General features: G+C 43.5%; 1 protein-coding gene across 2 annotated transcripts in view; it reads left to right on the top strand.

Moving 5' to 3' along the window:
- LOC140722980 (uncharacterized) overlaps positions 1 to 10,016 on the top strand; it is a 35,827-nt gene extending 25,811 nt beyond the window's left edge. The window contains exons 4-7 of one of the 2 annotated variants that reach the window (XM_073037604.1): positions 2,830 to 3,243; positions 3,808 to 3,974; positions 9,705 to 9,876; positions 9,987 to 10,016. In XM_073037604.1, the coding sequence (XP_072893705.1) occupies positions 2,830 to 3,243; positions 3,808 to 3,974; positions 9,705 to 9,806 (683 nt within the window). In that variant the 3' untranslated portion in view covers positions 9,807 to 9,876; positions 9,987 to 10,016. Of the gene's footprint in view, positions 1 to 2,829; positions 3,244 to 3,807; positions 3,975 to 9,704; positions 9,877 to 9,986 lie in introns of those variants that run through there. The other variant, XR_012097781.1, reaches the window with a different exon arrangement.
- Positions 10,017 to 20,907: the final 10,891 nt, after the last annotated feature.

The following is a 20,907-nucleotide window of genomic DNA, read 5'->3' as shown; positions in this document are numbered from 1 at the left end:
TGGTAGGAGCATTTCCAGGAATTCAGAGATTGTGTGATAAACGAGCATTTCAGTTTTTGGAACGGCAGCTATCAACTCCCTCCTGGTTTTCTTGGCTGCTGTGGAAAGGAGATGAGGGGAGTTTCTGAAATCTGTTTTCTGTAGCCGAGCCGAGAACATTGGCAGCATTGGTAATGGCTGAGGATCAGATGACATCTCATTCTGGATAAATATGCGGTTTGCTTCAGTATTTTAATACCCGAATCCATGTCTGCGCTGTGTACAAATGGTGAATGTGAGTTCTCAATATTTCCCTATTAAGATGATCTGCTACCTGGATTTAAAATTCCCAGGATCTCTGATGGAAAACCCGGTATAGCCAATGACCAAATGTCTCAGTCCCCAATGGGCACTGTGATTCTGCTCAACTCTGATTCCGGGGGGAATAAAACAGATATAACAGCCTGGACACAGGTCCGTCGGCCCAGCTAATTCATGCTGATCCAAATGTCTTTTGTGCTTGCTCCGTTTTCCCACAGCTTTTCCCAAATTTCCCTTAAAGACTTCTATCCTTTTCTCTGCCCACATCCTCTCAACTTTAAAATTATTTGTGTTTACTGCCCCCTCTGGCTGCATGTAATTGATACCGATCACCGGCCACGTGAATGAATGCCCCGTCGGTCCATATTAAATTTCTGCCCTCGAGTCTTAGACTCCTCTACCCCGAGAATAAGACTATGACCATCTACCCATTCTACGCCCCTGATTATTTTTAAGTATATGTGTAAGGTCACCCTTCAAGCTCCAATTATCCAGGGCAAACGGTCCCAGACGAACCATATAACTGAAAACCCAACATCCTAGTCCAGTGACATATTTGTCATTCTCCACTAAACTCTTTCCAGCTTAATCAAGTCCATTCTATAGAACCAGAGCTCCTGAGCAGATAGTGGAGCGCGGGTGAAAATAAATAATGTTAAAAGTTCATGCAAAATCAGAAAGACTCTTTGGAGATGGTAATAATCTTCTGAGGTGTGTCTATTTCAATGCAAGGAGTATTGTGGCGAACGCTGACGAGCTGAGGGCCTGGATTGACACGTGGCATTACGACATTATAGCCATTAGTGAAACTTGGCTACAGGAGGGGCAGGACTGGCAGCTTAATGTTCCAGAATTCCAATATTTCAAACGTGGTAGGGGCAGAGGAATGAAGGGTGGGGAAGTAGCATTGCTAGTCAGGGAAAATGTTACAGCAGTGCTCAGGCAGGACAGATTAGGGGGCTTGTCTACCGAGGCCATATGGGTGGAGCTGAGAAACAGGAAAGGTATGACCACATTAATGGGGTTGTATTATAGACCACCCAATATTCAGCGAGAATTGGAGGAGCAAATCTGCGCAGAGATAACAGACAACTGCAGGAGACAGAAAGTTGTGATGGTAGGGGATTTTAATTTTCCACACATTGATTAGGACTCCCTTGCTGTTTAAGGTCTAGATGGGTTAGAGTTTCTAAAATGTGTTCAGGAAAGTTTTCTAAATCAATATATAGATGTACCAACTAGGGAGGATGTAATATTAGATCTCCTATTAGGAATTGAGTTAGGGCAGGTGACGGAAGTGTGTGTAGGGGAACACTTTGGTTCCAGTGATCATAATACCATTAGTTTCAACTTGATGATGAATAAAGATAGATCTGGTCCTCGGGTTGAGGCTCTAAACTGGAAAAAGGCCAAATTTGAAGAAATGAAAAAGGATCTAAAAAACGTGGATTGGGACAGGTTTTTCTCTGCAAGGATGTGATTGGTAAGTGGGAGACCTTCAAAGGAGACATTTTGACAGTGCAGAGTTCTTATGTTCCTGTCAGGATTAAAGGCAAAGTGAATAAGAATAAGGAACCTTGGTTCTCAAGGGATATTGGAACTCTGAAAAAGAAGAACAGAGAGATGTATGACAGGTATAGGCAACAAGGAGCAAATAAGGTGCTTGAGGAGTATAAAAAGTGTACAAAAATACTTAAGAAAGAAATCAGGAGGGCTAAAGGAAGACAAGATGTTGCTTTGGCAGTCAAGGTGAAGGGTAATCCAAAGAGCGTCTACAAGTATATTAAGAGCAAAAGCATAGTAAGGGATAAAACTGGTCTTCTTGTAGATCAGGGTGGTCGGCAATGTATGTGCCCAAAAGAAATGGGGGAGATCTTAAACATGTTTTTTGCATCTCTGTTTACTAAGGAAACTGGCATGGAGTGAACGGAATTAAGGCAAACAAGTAGTGAGGTCATGGAACCTATACAGATTGAAGAGGAGGAGGTGCTTGTTATCTTGAGGCAAATCAGAGAAGATAAATCCCCAGGACCTGATAGGTTATTCCATCGGAACTTGAACGAGACGAGTGTTGAAATTGCAGAGGCCCTGGCAGATAAATTTAAAATGTCGGTATCTACGGGTGAGGTGCTGGAGGATTGAAGGATAGCTCATATTGTTCCATTTTTTTAAAAAAAAGGATCTAAAAGTAATCCGAGAAATTACAGGCCGGTAAATTTGACGTCATATATTTATTTAATTTCCCAGTATCACCCAACACCGTTGCATTCAGATCCCGTGGTCATCATTCAACTGCTGTGAATTAAGTGATTGGCATTACTGTGTCTATCCTATTATTTTACTGGGAGTGAATATGTCCAGTCACCAGCTTATCAGGATGGTCACCAAGCAGGATGTACGGTTCACATTACCCAGCACAGTCCCACTCCAAATCTGGTCAGCCAGAGTCACGGCTCCATTGCAGTCGGAATCAGTTTTGCTCAGATCTAAATCATACTCCAATAACCTGCAATTCATCATTTGTTTCAGGTAGGAAATCGAAACGATTACGGAACGTACTGAAGAGGTTTTTACCAGGTGGATCATCGGGGAAAGATGATCGGGACAAGGGAAGCAATGTACCGAAGCAGGGTCAGATTGAGAGCAATGTCCCAGAATGCAGTACGGCCGCAGCGGAAGTGGAGCAAATTCAGCCCAGAGACACCGATCAGGAACCTGGAACCGGCACAAGTGAAGCGACTGTCTGTCAGCCCAGAGACAGTGGCGTTAGAGACACCGATCAGGATCCTAGAATCAGCACAAGTGAGGCGACTGCCTGTCAGCCCAGAGACAGTGACATCAGAGACACCGATCAGGACCCTGGAACCGGCACAAGTGAGGCGACTGCCTGTCAGCTCGGAAGCTCATTGAGCACGGAATTTTCAAGTCCCCAACAAGCAGCGGGTGTGTGAAATATGAGGGTGATGTGTTTGCAGAATGTGGCAGGGAGGAGGGTAAAAGCGATTCCTTGTTGGAGGGTTGGTCAGAGGGAGGGGGAATGTGTGGGTGTAGTACATGTAGTGTAGTGGGGCACCCGTTACCCCACTACAGGAAATGTACTACCTGCTCTGAGGATTTCCAGGATGTGTATTGGAGGAAAGGCAGTTGTCCAGATAAGAGAGTATTTCTAGGATGTGCATTAAGGGAAATGTATTCGCCAGGATGGAGAGAGTATCTCTGGGAAGCGCATATTACCGACAGTCCCAGCATTTATTGCCCATCCAAAATTGAAATAGGTGAGTGGGTCGGATGGGGGATGGATTGGTTTGCATTAAATACGGTCCTTCTATTACGTAATGCCTAGAACATTGTTGGGTAGGTTTTAAGGCCAGTGTCGGAGATTGGGATTAAATCCATTTTTGTGTCTGTAGGCAGGTTCAAGTCATGTTTCTTTGTTGAGTTTGGTGAGAGCGGCGGAAACGAAGAATATTTCAGTTCAAGCCTACATTTTCCTTTTTATATTCACAGAGCCAGAGTTTACAATCTCTGACCTCCTAGAAGAGGGGGGCGAATATCGACTGTACCAACTGACAAAATTCTATAGCGACAGACTCAAACAAGCAATTGAAGAAAAGGTTGAGAGACTCGGTTGGATGTTGACAAAGGAGGGATATTTCAGTAGAGAAGAAAATGAGGTGAGTGTGGTTTGTGTATTGTCACCGAACTGCTGGGAATAGTGACCAAAATTAATCTCCTTCACGTTCTTGGCGTGAATGGAGACTGGGAATTCACCTGGGGATGGAGACTTTGATTTCTGACTTGTCTCCAGCAGATCTGGTTTCAGCTGTTAATGTGGGGAGCACTGGGAGCAAAAGGGTCAGCCTCAGCTTTTTTTTTCCTCTCACACCTGCTGTATTTATCAGTGTTATATAAGAGCAGTGGCTGCATATCTGGACTTCGAACAGGCATTCAGTCTGAATCTAATTTCAAATCTTGTTTGGACCATCGGGCAGATTCACCTCATCTCACTAATCCAGGACGAATATTAAACTGTCAGATTGTAAACTGAGACAACCGACTTTACCGCCGTACTTGACAGAGGAAAACCTGCTAACCATATCTGGTCTTGGCTCCGTGAGTTCCTAAAGAATGTGTGGCTGATTTGTCATAGTCATAGGAAAGTACAGCACAGAATCAGGCCTGTTGGCCCATCTATTCAATGCTGGACTACTTAACTATGTATTCCCATTGACCTTCACCAGGCCATAGTGCACTATACCCTTATCATTCATGGATCTATCCAGACTTCTTTTAACCACTTGCACTACTTGCGCTGCTAGCTAGTTTCACACTCTTAGCACCCTCTGAGTCAACAAGTTTCACCTTTGTACCCCCTGAACTTTTCACCTTTCACCCTTTGCTGATAACCTCTTGTTGTAATACCTCTTTACCTCAGTACAAAATATTGCTGCATTTATCCTGTCTATACCCCATGTGATTTTGTGAACTTCTCTCAAATCTCCCCTCAATCTTCCACTTTCCAATGAATAAAGTCCTAAGCCGGTCACTCTTTTCTTCGAACTTAGGTCTTCTCTTCCCGACATCATCCTTGTTTTTATTTCTGTGTACTCTTTCTAACTTACTTCCATCTGTGCTGTAGGTAGGTGAGCAGAACTGCAGATAATATCCAAATTAGTCCTCATCAACGTCTTATGCAACATCATATCCCATCTATTGTACACGATATTTTCATTGATGAAGGTTAATGCGATAAGAAACTTTCTTTCAGATCCACAACTTGAGCACATTTGCCATCACTTTCAATGACTTATGGACCTGTATTCCCAGATCATTCTGTTCTACCGCACTTTACAGTGCCCTACCGGTCACTGTGTAAGATCTACCCTGCTTGGCCTTTCCAAAGTGCAATTTGTCTGCATTATATTGCATCTGCCCCTTTTAACCCCATTCTCCATTTGGTCTAGATCTCACTGCAAGCTCTTGTAGTCTTCCTCTTTGTCCACTGCACCTTCCCAATGTTGGTGTCATCCGCAAATTTGCTGATACTGTTAACCATAATTTCATCCAGATCATTGATATAGATGACAAACAACAACAGACACAGCGCCGATCCCCGTGACACTTAACGAGTTACAGGCGCCAATCAGAAATGCAACAGTCTATAGTCACGATCTGGATTCCTCCAAAAAGCCAGTATCTAATCCAGTTTACTACCTCATCTCAGATGCTGAGCAACTGTAACTGCTCAGACCTGGTAGCAGTGAAACTGAGGGATTATTTTACAGTGCAGTGGACCATCAGGGAATTATGCTGATTTATTGCATAATTGTTGACCATTATTCGAGTTATGGAAAACCTTTCCAATTTCCAACTGCTAACTGTTCTGGGAGATCAATCATTCAAGGCCGGGACATCATTCCTCTTATCTCTCAGAGCAATGTCCTAAGCTCATCCATGTTCAGTTGTATCCTCGATTACCTTAATTCCATCATCGGTGAATGTTCTGGTCAGACCACTTGTCTGAGTGCTACCGGTACCATGTAACCCAGTACTACCTGTCGCATGGTCGGATGGTCAGTGACTAAACCAGCTCCCCCACCAGGCTGGCCTGGTGAGGAGGGTGGCTAGACACCCTGCAGGACGAAAAACAAGACCTGTCTAAGGGCGGATGACCCATCTGTTAGGGTCAACGTCATCTCGCAAACAAGTACGGAAAGGGCATCCCTCGCATCGAAGCTTGGTCTGGCCAGTAACTGCAACAGAACTTCCCCCAGCCATCTTGGACCCAACCAGGCTGCTGGATCCGGGAGGGGATATCGAGAGGGTGGATCTGGACCGGTGCAACGCCCTACTCACCTAAAATCCACTCACGCACACGGTTCCTTTCTGAGGAGTGGGGTACCACCCCACTAACTGACTGAAAGGAACCATCATCATCCTATGGGATGGATAGCCAGAGATAGAGAGAGAGAAAGATGTTGCTTGAAGACGGTTCAATGTTTAATTCATAATTCCTCAGTAAATGAGGAAGCCCATGCCTGCATTCAGGAAGTGATCACCATTTTGCAGCCCGAGTGCCAGGCAGTAGCGATCTCCATCAAATGACGGCCGCACTGACATTCCTTAACTTTCTGTTGTCTTTACACATCATAAGACCATAAGGTATCGGAACACATCTTCCTACTCCGCCATTACGTCATGGGTGATTTACTATCCCTCTCAACTCTATTCTCCTGCCTTCTCCCAGTGAACTTTGCTGACCAGACTAATCAAGAAGGTACCAAACTCTGTTTTAAATATACCCAATGACCTGGTCTCCGCAGCTGTCAGTGCCAATGGATTCGACAGATTCACTACTCCTCGGCTAAAGAATCTCCTCATCTCTGTTCTAAATGGACGTCCCTCTATTTTGAGACTGTTCCGTCTGGTTCTAGACTCCCCCACTTTGAAACATCATCTCCACATCCTCTCAATGCCTTTCGATATTCCACAGATTACAAATAGATTCCCCTCATCCTTCCACACTCCAGCCAGTACAGACGCATCCAGGAATCATTCTCATCAAAATCAGGTTTAATATTACTGGTTCTGTCAGTTTGGATTCCTCTCTGGACTTTCCACAAAGCATCGCGTATTTTTACTGATCAGGGGACTAAAACCGTTCACAATATACAAGTCAGGTCCGGCCAGTGCTTGTTCTTATATTCTAATCCTCTCGAAATGAACGCTAGCATTTGTTTTTGCCTTTCCTAACACCAACTCAACCTGCAAGGAATCCTGCACCAGGTCTCCTGAGACTCTTTAGAACTCTCAAAAATATTCTATGTCTTCATTATTTCTGCCAAAGTGTATGGCCATGTACCTCCCTATACTACATTCCAATTGTCACTGATTTGTCAATTTTTTCATCATTCATGTCCTGCTGCAAAATCCCTGCTTCCTCAACGCTTCCTGTCTTTCCCCATATCTTCGTAACGTGCGCAATCTTGTCCATAAAGCCTTCAAATCATTGACATAACGGAAAAAGGAATTCTCCCAAAACCAACCACTGCAGAACACCACTGGTCACCAACATCCAACAAGAAAAAGCCCCATTTGTTCCATTCTGTGCTTCCTGACAGTCAGTCAAAATCTGTCTGGAGAAAATCATGGATCCTCTATCAATGCTAGTGTCTCTCTTGTCATACTGCCGTTCCCTGTCTTGTTAAACGGCGTCATGTGTGGTACCTGGTTAAAGGTCCTCGGGAAGTCCAAGTGAACAACTTGCACTGACTTTCCGTTGTCGACCCAGCATGCTGTTCTCTCAAAAAATTCCAACAGTTCTGTCAGACAAGATTCCCTTCCATGGATGTTGGCCTTTTTCTTATCATGTGCGTCCAAATACCCCGAAACATTATCCTCAATTATCGACTGCTGACGTCTTCCCAAACGCTGATCAGACTAAATGGCCTATAGTTTAAAATGATCGGTCCTCCGGAACCATTCCAGAATCTCGTGATTCTTGAGTGATCATCACTAATGTCTCCACAATCTCTTCAGCCTCCTGTTTCAGAAGCAATCGAGTGCAGTTGATCAGGTCTTGTAGCTTTAGTTTTTGGTTTGTTGGGTGGTAGAGTTGGTCTCCTGACTTGGTGTGTCTGGGTAGTTTTGTTTTGTCTGGTGTATTTGGAGCTCCTTTCCGGGGAACGCGCTAAGACAGTAGCGCGACATTAATACGCAGCAGCCTCTCTGGACTATGGATTTGGGGATTACAAAACGTTATGTAAATTTTCTGGTGTAGTCTGTTTTGTCATATGCTTTTGTGATATCATTCTGGGGGAACGTTGTCTCATTTTTTAACTGCATTGCTTCTGTGGTTTCTAAATGGCAATAAACAGAAACTGAACTGAACTTAACTGACTCATCTATCTTCAGAACTTTCAGCTTCCCGAGTGCCTTCTCCTTAATAAAGGCAAGTACACTCACTTCTGCCACTTGACATTCTCAAATATCTGGCACGTTTTAGTGTATTTTTTACAGTGAAGACTGACGCAAAATACTTACTAATACCTTCTGTCATTTCTTTGTCCCCTGACAGTACCTCTCCACTGTCATTTTCCAGTGGCACAAAATCCACTTTCCTCTCCTTCACTCTTCATATATCAGACGGACCTTTTGGTGAGCTATTTTACGTTATTCGCTAGCCTACCTTCATTTTACATATTTTCTCTACTTACGGCTTTTTAATTGCCTTCTGTTGGTTTGTGAAAGCATCCCAGTCCTCCAGCTTTCTACTATACTTTGTAATATTATGTCCCCTCTCCTTTGCTTTCGTGCTGCTTTGACTACTTGTCAGCCATGGTTGATCATCCTCCCTTTAGAATAATTCTTCATCTTTGTGATCACTTGTCCTGAGCCTTCTTAATTGCTCCGAGAAACTTCAGCCAATCCCGCTCTGCCATTGTCCCTGTTAGTCATGTTAGAATATATTTTTGCCCAGGTCTTCTCCTATGCCTCTGTAATTCCTTTATACAACTGTCGCACTGATCCATCTGACTTTACCTTCTCCCTCTCAAACTGCAGTGTGAGTTTTGCTATTTTATGATCACTGCCTCTTAAGGGATTATTTACCTGAAGCTCCCCAATCAAATCTGGCTCAATACACAACACCAAATGCAAATCCGTCTGTCCTATCGTGGGATCAACCATCGGCTTCTCTAAAAAGCCATCTCATAGGCATTCTATAAATTTCCTCACTCAGGATTCAACACTGACCAGATTCTCCAAAGCTACCTGCATATTGAAATTCCCCATGACTATTTTCACATTCCCCTTTTTGCATACCTCTTCCCTCTCCTGTTGTAATTTGTAGCTCACATCCTGGCTACTGTTAACAGGCCTGTATCATCAGGGTCATTTTACCTATGCAGTTTCTTAACATCTACATCGTCCAATCCGTTATCACCTCTTTCTCAGGACTTTTCATTTTTAATGCCAGCAGCTTCGACCCAACACTTTCACCTACCTGCGTATCCTTTCGATTCAATATTTATCTTTTGATTTAAGCACCCAACTATAAACTTTTGTCAGCCGCGATCCATTTGTTTTTGCTCTCTCTCTCTCCCCTCTCTTCAGTTCTTGTTGTCACATCTAGTTGATGTAATACTGCACATTGACAGATCAAGGAAATTAATCACATTGCATCTACTGCAGGGTGTCAGTAAATCCTTATTCTTACACAATATTGATATAGAATTTCCTTCAGTTACTGTTTCTCTGTTAATGACTGAACCCAGAGAGGATGAGGCAGCAGCCCAGTGACTGCATCTGTTCTGAAGCTACTGCGGCCATGAACAGATACTTTCCTGTACATTCTCCATGCCTGTCTGTCTGCTGCACAATAAATTCATTGTTTCCTTTTATAGAAAGTCACTGAGCTGACAGAGAAGGGAAACCGGACAGAGAGTTCCAGACTCTTCCTCAGTTTGGTGATGGGCAAAGGCTCCCGGGCCCGGAGGGCGATGTGAGAATCCTTTGTGACATGGAGGACTGAGTTACCGAAATTGGACAGAATACTGAGGGAAATACAGGAACTCGGTATGTTAAAACCAGACATTGAACACAAAGCACATTGAGATAAATATTTTAGTTATTTTAATTATTTTAGCTCTGTTTCCATGGATGTTTTTTTTTAAATATTTAAACAGGTCCTGATCCACAGGAATACATGAACATCGCCCAAGGGTTATCTGAATTACCCACTCAGCTGATAGGTGAGTGATCAAATGCACAGTTCAAACCACATCTCAAATGTTAGTCTCTGACTTGGCAAAGCTTGGGAATCAAAATTCGCCATTAAACATTCGCTGATCTCTGGATTCAAGTAACAATTCAAAGAATCTCTCTTTGCAGCCTGAATATTCTACAATATATTTTTTTCTATTAATACAGCTGTTGGTTCTGCTGAATCCATGTAGACCACATCTACCTCCATACCTTCAACAATTGCTTTTTGTTACCTCTTCAAAAAACTCAATTAGCCTCGTGAGGCAGAACCTTCCCTTCACAAAGCCATGTTGACCCAGACAGTAAATTCCAGGCACCCACAACTCTGTTAAAAAACTACCCACAATTGCTGTAAATTTACCCCATCTCACCTTAACCAAATGCCCTCTGGTATTAGACACCAGTCATATGTAAAAATAAACAAACAAAATACAGGCTGTCGACCCAAACTCTTATCTCTCAAACTTGCACACCTCAGTCAGATCTGTATTCTACCGCCAGAGGAAACAAAGCAAGTTTATCAAACCTCTACTTGTAGCACATGTCACCGAATCCAGGCAACACCCTGATGAACCTGTTCTGCACCCTAACCAATCCTTCCAAGAGCTCGACAATCAGAAGTGAACACAATACTCCAGATGCTCCCTGAAACCATAAGATCCAGGAGCAGAATTAAACCATTCGGCTCAGTGAATTTGCTCTTCAATTCCTCTCTACCCCATTATCCCAGTAAACGTTGACACTTTTCCTAATCAGGAACATATCGACCTGCATTTTAAATATACTCAATGAGGTGTCTTCTTCAGACGTCTATGGCAATAATTTCACCGATTCCCACCCGCCAGCCAATAAATTTCTCCCCGTTTGGGTCCCCGGCAGCCAGGACAATTCCCCACAGTTCACAAGCATGTTAATTTTCTGTATGAACCTCCCATGTGGGATCTTGTCAAAGACTCTGCCAGTATACAAGTAGACAATTTCCATGTGGAACTTCATCCAACACCTTTGTCACCTCCTGGCGGAACTCAATCAAGCTGGCAAGACGCAAACCCGACCCAAAGCCTTGTTACTGAACCCCAAACCACCTCATACATCCTCTCTGTCATACTCCCATGGGGCAGAACATATAAAAGGCTGAAGGTATGTACCACCAGTCTAAACGAGAGCTTTATTCTGCATTTATAATACTACTAAATGGTCACCTACTATGTTATTATTAGCTCTTAATAATATTAAGGCAATTTTATATCTAAAATTATAGCATCGTACATCCCGTAACTAATAACAACTCAGATAACAACTTAGATAACCACAATATACTCACAGGACAGCAGACAGAATACCGTTCGGGTTTGAACAACAGATAAAAGATTATGTAATTCTATTTCAAACCCTGTAGAAAGCAGAAATCTTTCAGTGTTATATTGTCTATCAATACAAAACACATCTGATTCTGTTCCTCGTGTGTTTAAAAGGCTCCAAATATAGATAAAATTCATACAATACTTGTGAAATTTCTGCAACATCTGATGAAGCATTCGCGTAAAATAAACGTCCTATTAAGAACCACAGAGGAACAACGACCACTATCAAAATAAATGGAGGGATTTTCCAGAGAGTCTCACTGAGCACACTATGGTTTTGTCTAGCTTTAAGCCCACTCATAATTTACTGAAACAGACAAAATCAGGTATCTAATCAGAAGAAAATATGAATTATACCTTGACACAGTTATACATTGATGATTTTAAATTATTTGTTCTTTCATCAGTAAAGCTGAAACAAATAATTCAAATAATGGAGCTAATTTCCAAATATATAAGCATGAACCTTGGACTAGGAAAGTACAGAACATGATTAAACATAAAGAAAGGTGCAATAGGAGCGGTGGAATATCAAACAGAGCATTAGGATACAATGCAACAGAATATGAAACGTATATTTAGGACATCAATAAGCAAAGAAAATAGATAATCGTGTGATAAAGGAAAACCTTCCAACAAAATTTACTTCAAAGCTGAAAATCTAAATTTACTGCAAGGCTGAACAAACTTTGAATTTACATCGAGGATCAAGAAAATCTGCCAATCAGAGCTGAACAGTAAAAATATAACGAAGGTAGTAAACACTCACTGTGCCCATATTGACGTATTGGTTTGGTATAATATCCTGGTCTGAAACGGATCCGGAAATATGCAAAGAAAAATAAGAACTTAAATAGCAATTTCTGGAAAACACCATGTGCACTGGAAAGCTCGTAGACTGATGTGAACGAGGACAGTATGAGGATGATGAATAACAGATCTAAAAAAATGAGACAACAGCCAGATAAAAATTTTCAGGGTCAGGGTTAATATCATGGATACATTTCGTGAAAGTTGTTTTTCTGCGCCAGCAGCACAATTACAGTAAAGCGTGTGCAGTGAGCCTGTATTTATGTATACAATTGTAGAAATAGAATTGTATCAGCATGACTTAATCAGTCTGATGGCTTGATGGAAGAAGCTGTCGTGGAGCCTGTTGGTCCTGGCTTTAACACAGCGGTACCATTTCCCGGATCGTAGCAGCTGGAACAGTTTGTGCTTGGTGAGACTTGGGTCCAGAATGATCCTTCGGACACTTTTTACCCCCTGTCTCTGAAATGACCTGAATAGTAGGAAGGTCACATCTACAGATGCACTGGGCTGTCCGCACCACTCTCTGCAGAGTCCTGCGATTGAGAGAAGTACAATTCCCACACCAGGCAGTGATGCAGCCAGTCAGGATGCACAAAATTTACTGGCCCATCCCAAATGTCCTCAACCATCTGTTTTGCTGTTTTTCTTTTTTTTTTGTTCAGACTAGAGAATAAGCCAGGCAGGATGTTGGAATGCTCCTCTTGCAGGATGTGTGAAGTCAGGGAGACATCCGGTGTCCCTGACAACGACACCTGCAAGAAGTGCACCCAGCTGCAGCTCCTAACAGACCGCGTTAGGGAACTGGAGCAGGAGCTGGATGACCTCCGGATCATTCGAAAGACTGAGCAGTTTATAGATAGTAGCTTCCAGGAGGTAGTTACACCTAAGGAACAGGGCACAGGTAATTGGGTTACCGTCAGGCGAGGGAAGGGGAAAGGGCAGTTACTGCAGGGTTCCCCTGTGGCCATTCCCCTCCAGAACAGGTATACCAATTTGGATACTGTTGGGGGGAAGGATTGCCTGGGACTAACTGCGGCAGCCGGATCTCTGGCACTGAATCTGGTGCTGCAGTGCAGAACGGGGGGAGGAAGAAGAGGAGAGCGGTAGTGATAGAGGACTCCATAGTCAAGGGTACAGACAGGAGATTCTATGGTCGTAACAGAGACTCCCGGATGGTTTGTTGCCTCCCGGGTGCCAGGGTCAGGGATGTCTCTGATCGCCTGCACAGTATTCTGAGGTGGGAGGGTGATCAGCCAAATTTCGTGCTACACATCGGTACCAATACCATAGGTAGAAAGAGTCAGGGTGTCCTGAAGAGTGAGTACAGAGAGCTTGGTAGGAAGTTGAAAAACAGGACATAGAGGGTAGTAATCTCCGGATTGCTTCCTGTGCCACGTGCCAGTGAGGGTAAGAGTGCGATGCTCTGGCAGATGAACACGTGGCTGAGAAACTGGAGTAGGCGGCAGGGTTTCAGATTTCTAGATCATTGGGACCTCTTCTGGGGCAGGTGGGACCTGTACAAGAGAGACGGGTTACACCTGAACTACAAGGGGACCAATATATTTGCAGGGAGGTTTGCTAGTGTTATTGGGGAGGGTTTAAACTAGATTGGCAGAGGGATGGGAACCAGAGTGCCAGAGTAGATAGTGGAACGGTGGTAAACATAAATAATGGTGGTAGTTCATGCAAAGCCACAAATAGCAAGGTTGTGGGTTGTGGTAATAATATTCTGAGGTGTGTATATTTCAAAGCGTGGAGTATTGCAGGAAAGGCAGACGAGCTGAGGGCCTGGATTGACACATGGAATTATCACATCATAGCCATTACTGAAACTTGGCTACAGGAGGGACAGGACTGGCAGCTCAATGTTCTAGGGTTCCAATGTTTCAGACGTGATAGAGACAGAGGGATAAAGCGTGGGTGGCGGCTTTGCTAGTCAGGGAAAATATTACAGCAGTGCTTCGGTAGGATAGATTAGATGGCTTGTCTACTGAGGCCCTATGGGTGGAGCTGAGAAACCGGAAGGTATGACCACATTAATAGGGTTGTATTATGGACTACCCAATAGTTAGCGAGATTTGGAGGAGCAAATTTGCAGAGAGATAACAGACAACTGCAGGAGGCAGAAATTTGTCATTGTAGAGGATTTTAATTTTCCACACAATGCTTGGGACTCCCATCCTGTTAAAGGTCTAGATGGGTTAGAGTTTGCAACATGTGTTCAGGAAAGTTTTCTAAATCAATATATAGATGTACCAACTAGGGAGGATGCAATATTAGATCTCCTATTATGAAATGAGTTAGGGCAGGTGACGGAAGTGTGTATTGGGGAACACTTTCCTTCCAGTGATAATAACGTCATTAGTTTCAACTTGATCATGGATAAAGATAGATCTGGTCCTCGGGTTGACGTTCTAAAACTGAAAAAGGCCAAATTTGAAGAAATGAGAAGGGATCTAAAAATCGTAGATTGGGACAGGTTGTTCTCTGGCAATGATGTGATTTGTAAGTGGGAGGCCTTCAAAGGAGAAATTTTGAGAGTGTAGAGTTTGTATGTTCCTGTCATGGTTGAAGGCAAAAAGAATAGGAATAAAAAGCCTTGGTTATCGAGGGATATTGGGACTCTGATAAAGAAGAAGAGAGAGATGTATAACATGTATAGGCAACAGGGAGGAAGTAAGATGCTTGAGGAGTATACAAAGAGTAAGAAAATACTTAAGAAAGAAATCAGGAGGGCTAAAAGAAGACATGAGGTTGCTTTGGCAGTCAGGGAGAACGATAATTTTAAGAACGTCTACAGGTATGTTAAGAGCAAAAGGATAGTAAGGGATAAAATTGGTCCTCTTGAAGATCAGAGTGGTCGGCTATGTATGGAACCAAAAGAAATGGGGGAGATCTTAAATGGGTATTTTGCATCTCTATTTACTAAGGAAACTCGAATGGAGTCTATGGAAACAAGGCAAACAAGTAGGGAGGTCATGGAAGTTATGCAGATTAAAGAGGAGGAGGTACTTTCTGTCTTGAGGCAAATCAGAGAAAATAAATCCCCAGGACCTGACGGGGTATTCCCTCGGACCTTGGAGGAAACTAATGTTGAAATTGCAGTGGCCCTGGCATAAGTATTATGTCGATATCCACGGACCGGGTGCCAGAGGATTGAAGGATAGCTCATGTAGTTCTGTTGTTTAAAAAAGGCTCAAAATGTAAGCCATGAAATTATAGGCCGGTAAGTTTGACATCGGTAGTAGGTAAATTATTGGAAGGAATACTAAGAGATAAGGTCTCCAGGTATTTCGGTAGAGAGGGACTTATTAGAAAAAGTCAGTATGGCTTTATGCGTCATGTTTAACCAATCCATTAGAGCTTTTCGAGGAAGTTTCCAGGAAAGTGGATGAAGGGAAAGCAGTGGATGTTATATACATGGACTTCAGTAAGGCTTTTGGCAAGGTCCCGCATGGGAGGTTAGTTAGGAAGATTCAGTCGCTAGGTATACATGGAGAGGTAGTAAATTGCATCAGACATTGGCTCAATGAAAGAAGCCAGAGAGTGGTAGTGGAAGATTGCTACTCTGAGTGGAGGCCTGTGACCAGAGATGTGCCACGGGGATCAGTGCTGGGTCCATTCTTATTTGTCATCTATATCAATGATCTGGATGATAATGTGGCAAATTGGATCAGCAAATTTGCTAATGATACAAAGATTGGAGGTGTAGTGGACAGTGAGGAAGGTTTTCAAAGCTTGCAGAGGGATCTGGACCAGTTGGGGGAATGGGATGTAAAATGGCAGATGGAGTTTAATGCGGACAAGTGTGAGGTATTGCACTTCGGAAGATCAAACCAAATTAGAACATACAAGGTAAATGGCAGAACACAGAGGAGGGCAGTAGAGCAGAGGGATCTGGGAGTATAGATACATAATTCCCTAAAAGTGGCGTCACAAGTAGATAGGGTCGTAAACAGAGCTTTTGGTACATCGGCCTTTATAAATCAAAGTACTGAGTATAATAGTTGGAATGTAATGGTGAGGTTGTATAACACATTAGCGAGACCGAATTTGGGGTATTGTATGCAGTTTTGGTCACCGAATTACAGGAAGGATATTAATAAGGTTGAAAGAGTGCAGAGAAGGTTTAGAAAGATGTTGCCGGGACTTGAGAAACTGAGTTACAGAGAAGGTTTGGATAGGTTAGGACTTTATTCCCTGGCATGTAGGAGAATGAGAAGTGATTTGATAGAGGTGTTTAAAATTATGATGGGTATAGGTAGAGGGGATACAAGCAGGCTTTTTCCACTGAGGCTAGGGGAGAAAAAAAACAGAGGTCATGGGTTAAGGGTGAAGGGGAAAAGTTTAAAGGGAACATTGGGGAAGGTGCTTCTTCACGCAGAGAGTGGTGGGAGTGTGGAATGAGCTGCCAGCTGAAGTGGTGAATGCGGGCTCACTTTTGACATTTAAGAAAACCCTGGACAGGTATATGGATGAGAGGTGTATGGAGGGATATGGGCCAGGTGCTGGTCAGTGCGACTAGGCAGAAAAATGGTTTGGCACAGTCAGGAAGGGCTGTGCTGTAATGTTCTACGGTTCTATGGTTCTATCTGAGGTGAAAGAGGTGCTGTTGTGCCTTTTTTCACCACACAATTGATGTGTACAGACCACGTGAGGTCCTCAGTGATGTGAATGCCAAGGAACTTAAAGTGTTCACTGTCTCAACCCCAGACCCATTGATATCAGTGGGGGTTAGCCTATCTCTATTCCTCTTGTCTTTGCGACATTGAGGGAGAAGTTGTTTTCTTGACACCACTGTGTCAGGCTGATGACTTCTTCTGTGTAGGCTGCCTCGTTATTACTTGAGATTTGGCCAATAAATATAGTATACTCAGCAAATTTAATTAGCAGATTGGAGCTGTGGGTGGCGACACAGTCATGCGCATACAGAGAGTAAAGGAGGGTGCTTAGGACACAGCCCTGAGGGGCTCCTGGGTTGAGGGGCAGAGGGGCAGAGATGAGGGAGCCCACTCTTACCACCTGCCGGCGATCTGACAGGAAGTCCAGGATCCAGCTGCACTAGGCAGGGTCAAGGCCGAGGTCTCTGAGCTTCTTGTCGAGCCTGGAGGGAACTATGGTGTTGAATGCTGAACTGTAGTCTAATAACATCATTCTCACATAAGCATCCCTCTTCTCCAGATGTTTAAGGAGGTGTGCAGAGCAGTGGCTATTGTGTCATCTGTTGATCGGTTGTGTAGGTAGGTGAATTGTAGGGGGTCCAGTGTGGGTGGTAACAAGCTGCAGATGCAGTCCTTGACCAGCCTCTCAAAGCATTTGCTTATTACTGAGGTGAGTGCGACAGGACTCAAACGTTCAGGCATGTTGCCTTAGTCGTTTTAGGTACAGGAACAATGGTGGATGATTTGAAGCAGGAGGGAACTCTTCACTGGGAGAGGGTGTGATTAAAAATATCCGTAAATACACCTGCCAGTTGTGCCGCGCGCATCCTGAGTACCCGCCCTGGGACGCCGTCCGGTCCCTCAACCTTGCGACTGTCCACTCGTTGGAAACACCTGCGAACTTCATCCTCAGAGATGGCCAATGTGCAGGTCGCTTTGTCGGCTCTCCTCGGGGTCTCAGTGTTGGCGATATCGAACCGAGCGTAAAGACGCTTAGATCCTCTGGGAGACAGGGAGCGATGTTGGCAGCACCACTGCACTTAGTTCTGAAGTCTGCATTGGTGTACAGACCTTGCCATAAGCTGTGTGTGTTGTTGGTGGAGAGTTGTGCCTGAATACGACCTCTGTATTGTCGTTTCGCTGCCTGGATGACTTTGCACAGATCAGAGCTGAATTTCTTGAGCTCCTGCTGATCAACGGCATTGTAAGCAGTCGGTCACACGGCAAGTGCTGTTTACACGGAACTGTTGATACAAATGTTGTGGTTTGGGAAGTCCTGACCGATTTCTGAAGGGAAGCATCCCCCCTCTGTGACAATAACACACAACTGGGGGATGTTGTTATTACACAGTTGTGATAATAACAGCCGGGAACTCCCTTGGTAGCCAGAAAGATTTATACAGCAGCACCAGGTACTCCAGATCCGGGGAACAAAAGGATTTGAGGGAATGGGCATTCCGGGGTTCCACCAAGCATTAATGATCATGAAACATACCCTAAATCCTGTTCTCTTCCCAAATGTGTGTGTGTGTGTGGGGGGGGGGGGAGGTGGGGGGGGGGGGGGAGGGTGGTGGCACTGGATGACGACACGATTGTTGGTGACTGTAGGGGCCAATTCTGGATCTGCAGACCCGGGAGCAGTTGGGACAGAGGGGCAGCTGGGATGCAGGCGCTTGGATAGTTGGATCCTTCTTGCATCCCCTCTTCTTTTCAGCAGTCGCTCTTCTGGGTTCCTCAAAATTCTTGGCTTTTCCGTGGATCAGCGGCTGCCACTCATTGACCTCCATATTTGCCTGAGAGAGCCTCTGCTTAATTTGGTCCTTGTACCTCCTGCGCGGGGCACCACGATCTCTCTTGCCCTGAGAGAGTTCTCCGTAGAGTACTGCTTTCGGTAACCTGGAGTTCTCCATGCGAGGTACGTGGCCTGTCAGACAGCGGATCTGGCTGAGCAGCAAAGCGGCTTCAGGGCCTGGAAGTTGAACATATAGAGCTATGCATGTCTGTGTGATTATATGAAATATTAAACTAAATAAGTAGTGCAGAAATAGAAATTTAAAAAGAGATTAGTGAAACAGTATCGATGGGTCCAATGTCCATTCAGAAACTGGATGGCAGAGGAGAAGTTGTTCTGAATCGTTGAGTGTACGCCTTACTCTGATCGTGTGCAGTAGTCCCCATGAACCAGACGGTGATGCAGCCAGTTACAATGCTCTCCAAGTTACACCTGTAGAAATATTCGAGTGATGTTGGAAACTCCTGATGAAATATAGTCACTGTTGTGCCTTCTTTGTAGCTGCATAGATATATTGGGTCCAGGTTAGATAGTGGGAGATACTGACAGCCAGGAATTTGGAATTGTTCACTCTTTCCACATCAGATAACTTTATGAGGACTGGTGTGTTGTGTTCCCTCATCTCGCCTTTTCTGAAATCCACAATTAGCTCTATTGACATATTTTTATAACGCAAGCAGGATTCAGCACTCCGTACAAGCATATGCAAATCCAATAAGGGGTACACATCATTGAACGAAAATGAAAGCTTAACCCATAAAACATGAAGAAACTGTCATAAAACGCTAACCAATGGAAGAGTCTGACTCCCCGTGGAAGACAGCCACACGATCTGAGCCGACTAGATGTCGACAAGGAAGCGTCGAGCCCCTGGCTCAGAGTTGGAGAACTCTTCCCAGAAACAGAAGGAATCATTGTCGCAATACATGACAAGGTTGTTAACACATGTAGTTATCAAAAATACAGAATAAACGACCAATAGGTTCATGACGATAAATGCTGAAAATTACAAGAGAAACCAGAAACAATCCGACTTTACAAGATCCTGCAGTAGTTTAACTGAATCTCATTACTTGCACAAGCACAGTCAAGTGGTGGACAACGTTCACAAAAACATTGCTTAAACTACAACTGATGAGAAACACCACAACTTACAGTAAGTACAAGCCTGCTCCACTTTTAGAGTCCTATCGGAGTCCTTCATATCATACTGCGTCCGATCATTATTTCAGATAGCATAATCCATGATATGCGTTCGGATATAATTTTACAGAATAAACAAGCAAAAGCAACTTTTTAAATATATATAGCCATTCCAAACACACATAGCTTACAGAAATGAATTAGTAAAAAAATGCCAGAAATATGTTGAATTAAAAGGACAAAATGAATGACTATGGAAGACGAACAGGGTATTCGTTATCCCAATCGTAATATCATTAACTGGTATCATCCTAAAGGCTTTACAGAATAGTATTAATAAAATAGGCCCACACGGCAATACTTGTGTAAATCTTCGAAAACCCTCGATACTATACACCACGAGAATAGTCAGAATTCTCCTATCAATTGAGACATGAGTGTGCTTGGCTATGCCAGTACCTCACGTTTTACCAGTTTAGGCTAAGATGATGATGATGATGATGATGATGATGATGATAATAATAATAATAATAATAATAATAATAATAATACTAATAATAATAATAATAATAATAATAATAATAATAATAATAATAATAACTTATTTATAAAGCACCTTTCATCCAGACGATGCCGTTCAGACCGCATCACAACGGGATAAAGTGCAAACTAGAAAATAAAAGACAAAATGTGTCAGTCCTAATATACACCTCAGACTTCTGCACAGTACTGTAGTTTAAGGTCTTGAATTCTACAGTTTAGGATCATAGTCCCAAAAAAACTCAACGCTGACCTCCCAATGATCCTTTGACCTTCTACCTTATTGTCTGCCTGCACTGCATTTTCTCGGCAACTGAAACACTATTTCCCTGAACTATTCTGTTCCATTTTTCCTTGTACGACCTCATTGCACCGATGTGATATAAGGATCTGTTCGGATCGCATGCAGAAAAGTTTTCCATTTTACAGTGGTGCATGTGACAATAATAAACCAATTTACCGATTGATTGTCAATAATACAGTGCCCCTTGGTTGCTTAAGATTGTTATACCCGGGGGGTTGGCAGTGC

This window comes from Hemitrygon akajei, unplaced genomic scaffold, assembly GCF_048418815.1.
Source record: "Hemitrygon akajei unplaced genomic scaffold, sHemAka1.3 Scf000096, whole genome shotgun sequence".
Lineage (NCBI taxonomy): Eukaryota > Metazoa > Chordata > Chondrichthyes > Myliobatiformes > Dasyatidae > Hemitrygon > Hemitrygon akajei.
Note: the sequence above shows the minus strand (reverse complement) of the source record. Positions and strands in the feature narration are given on the sequence as shown.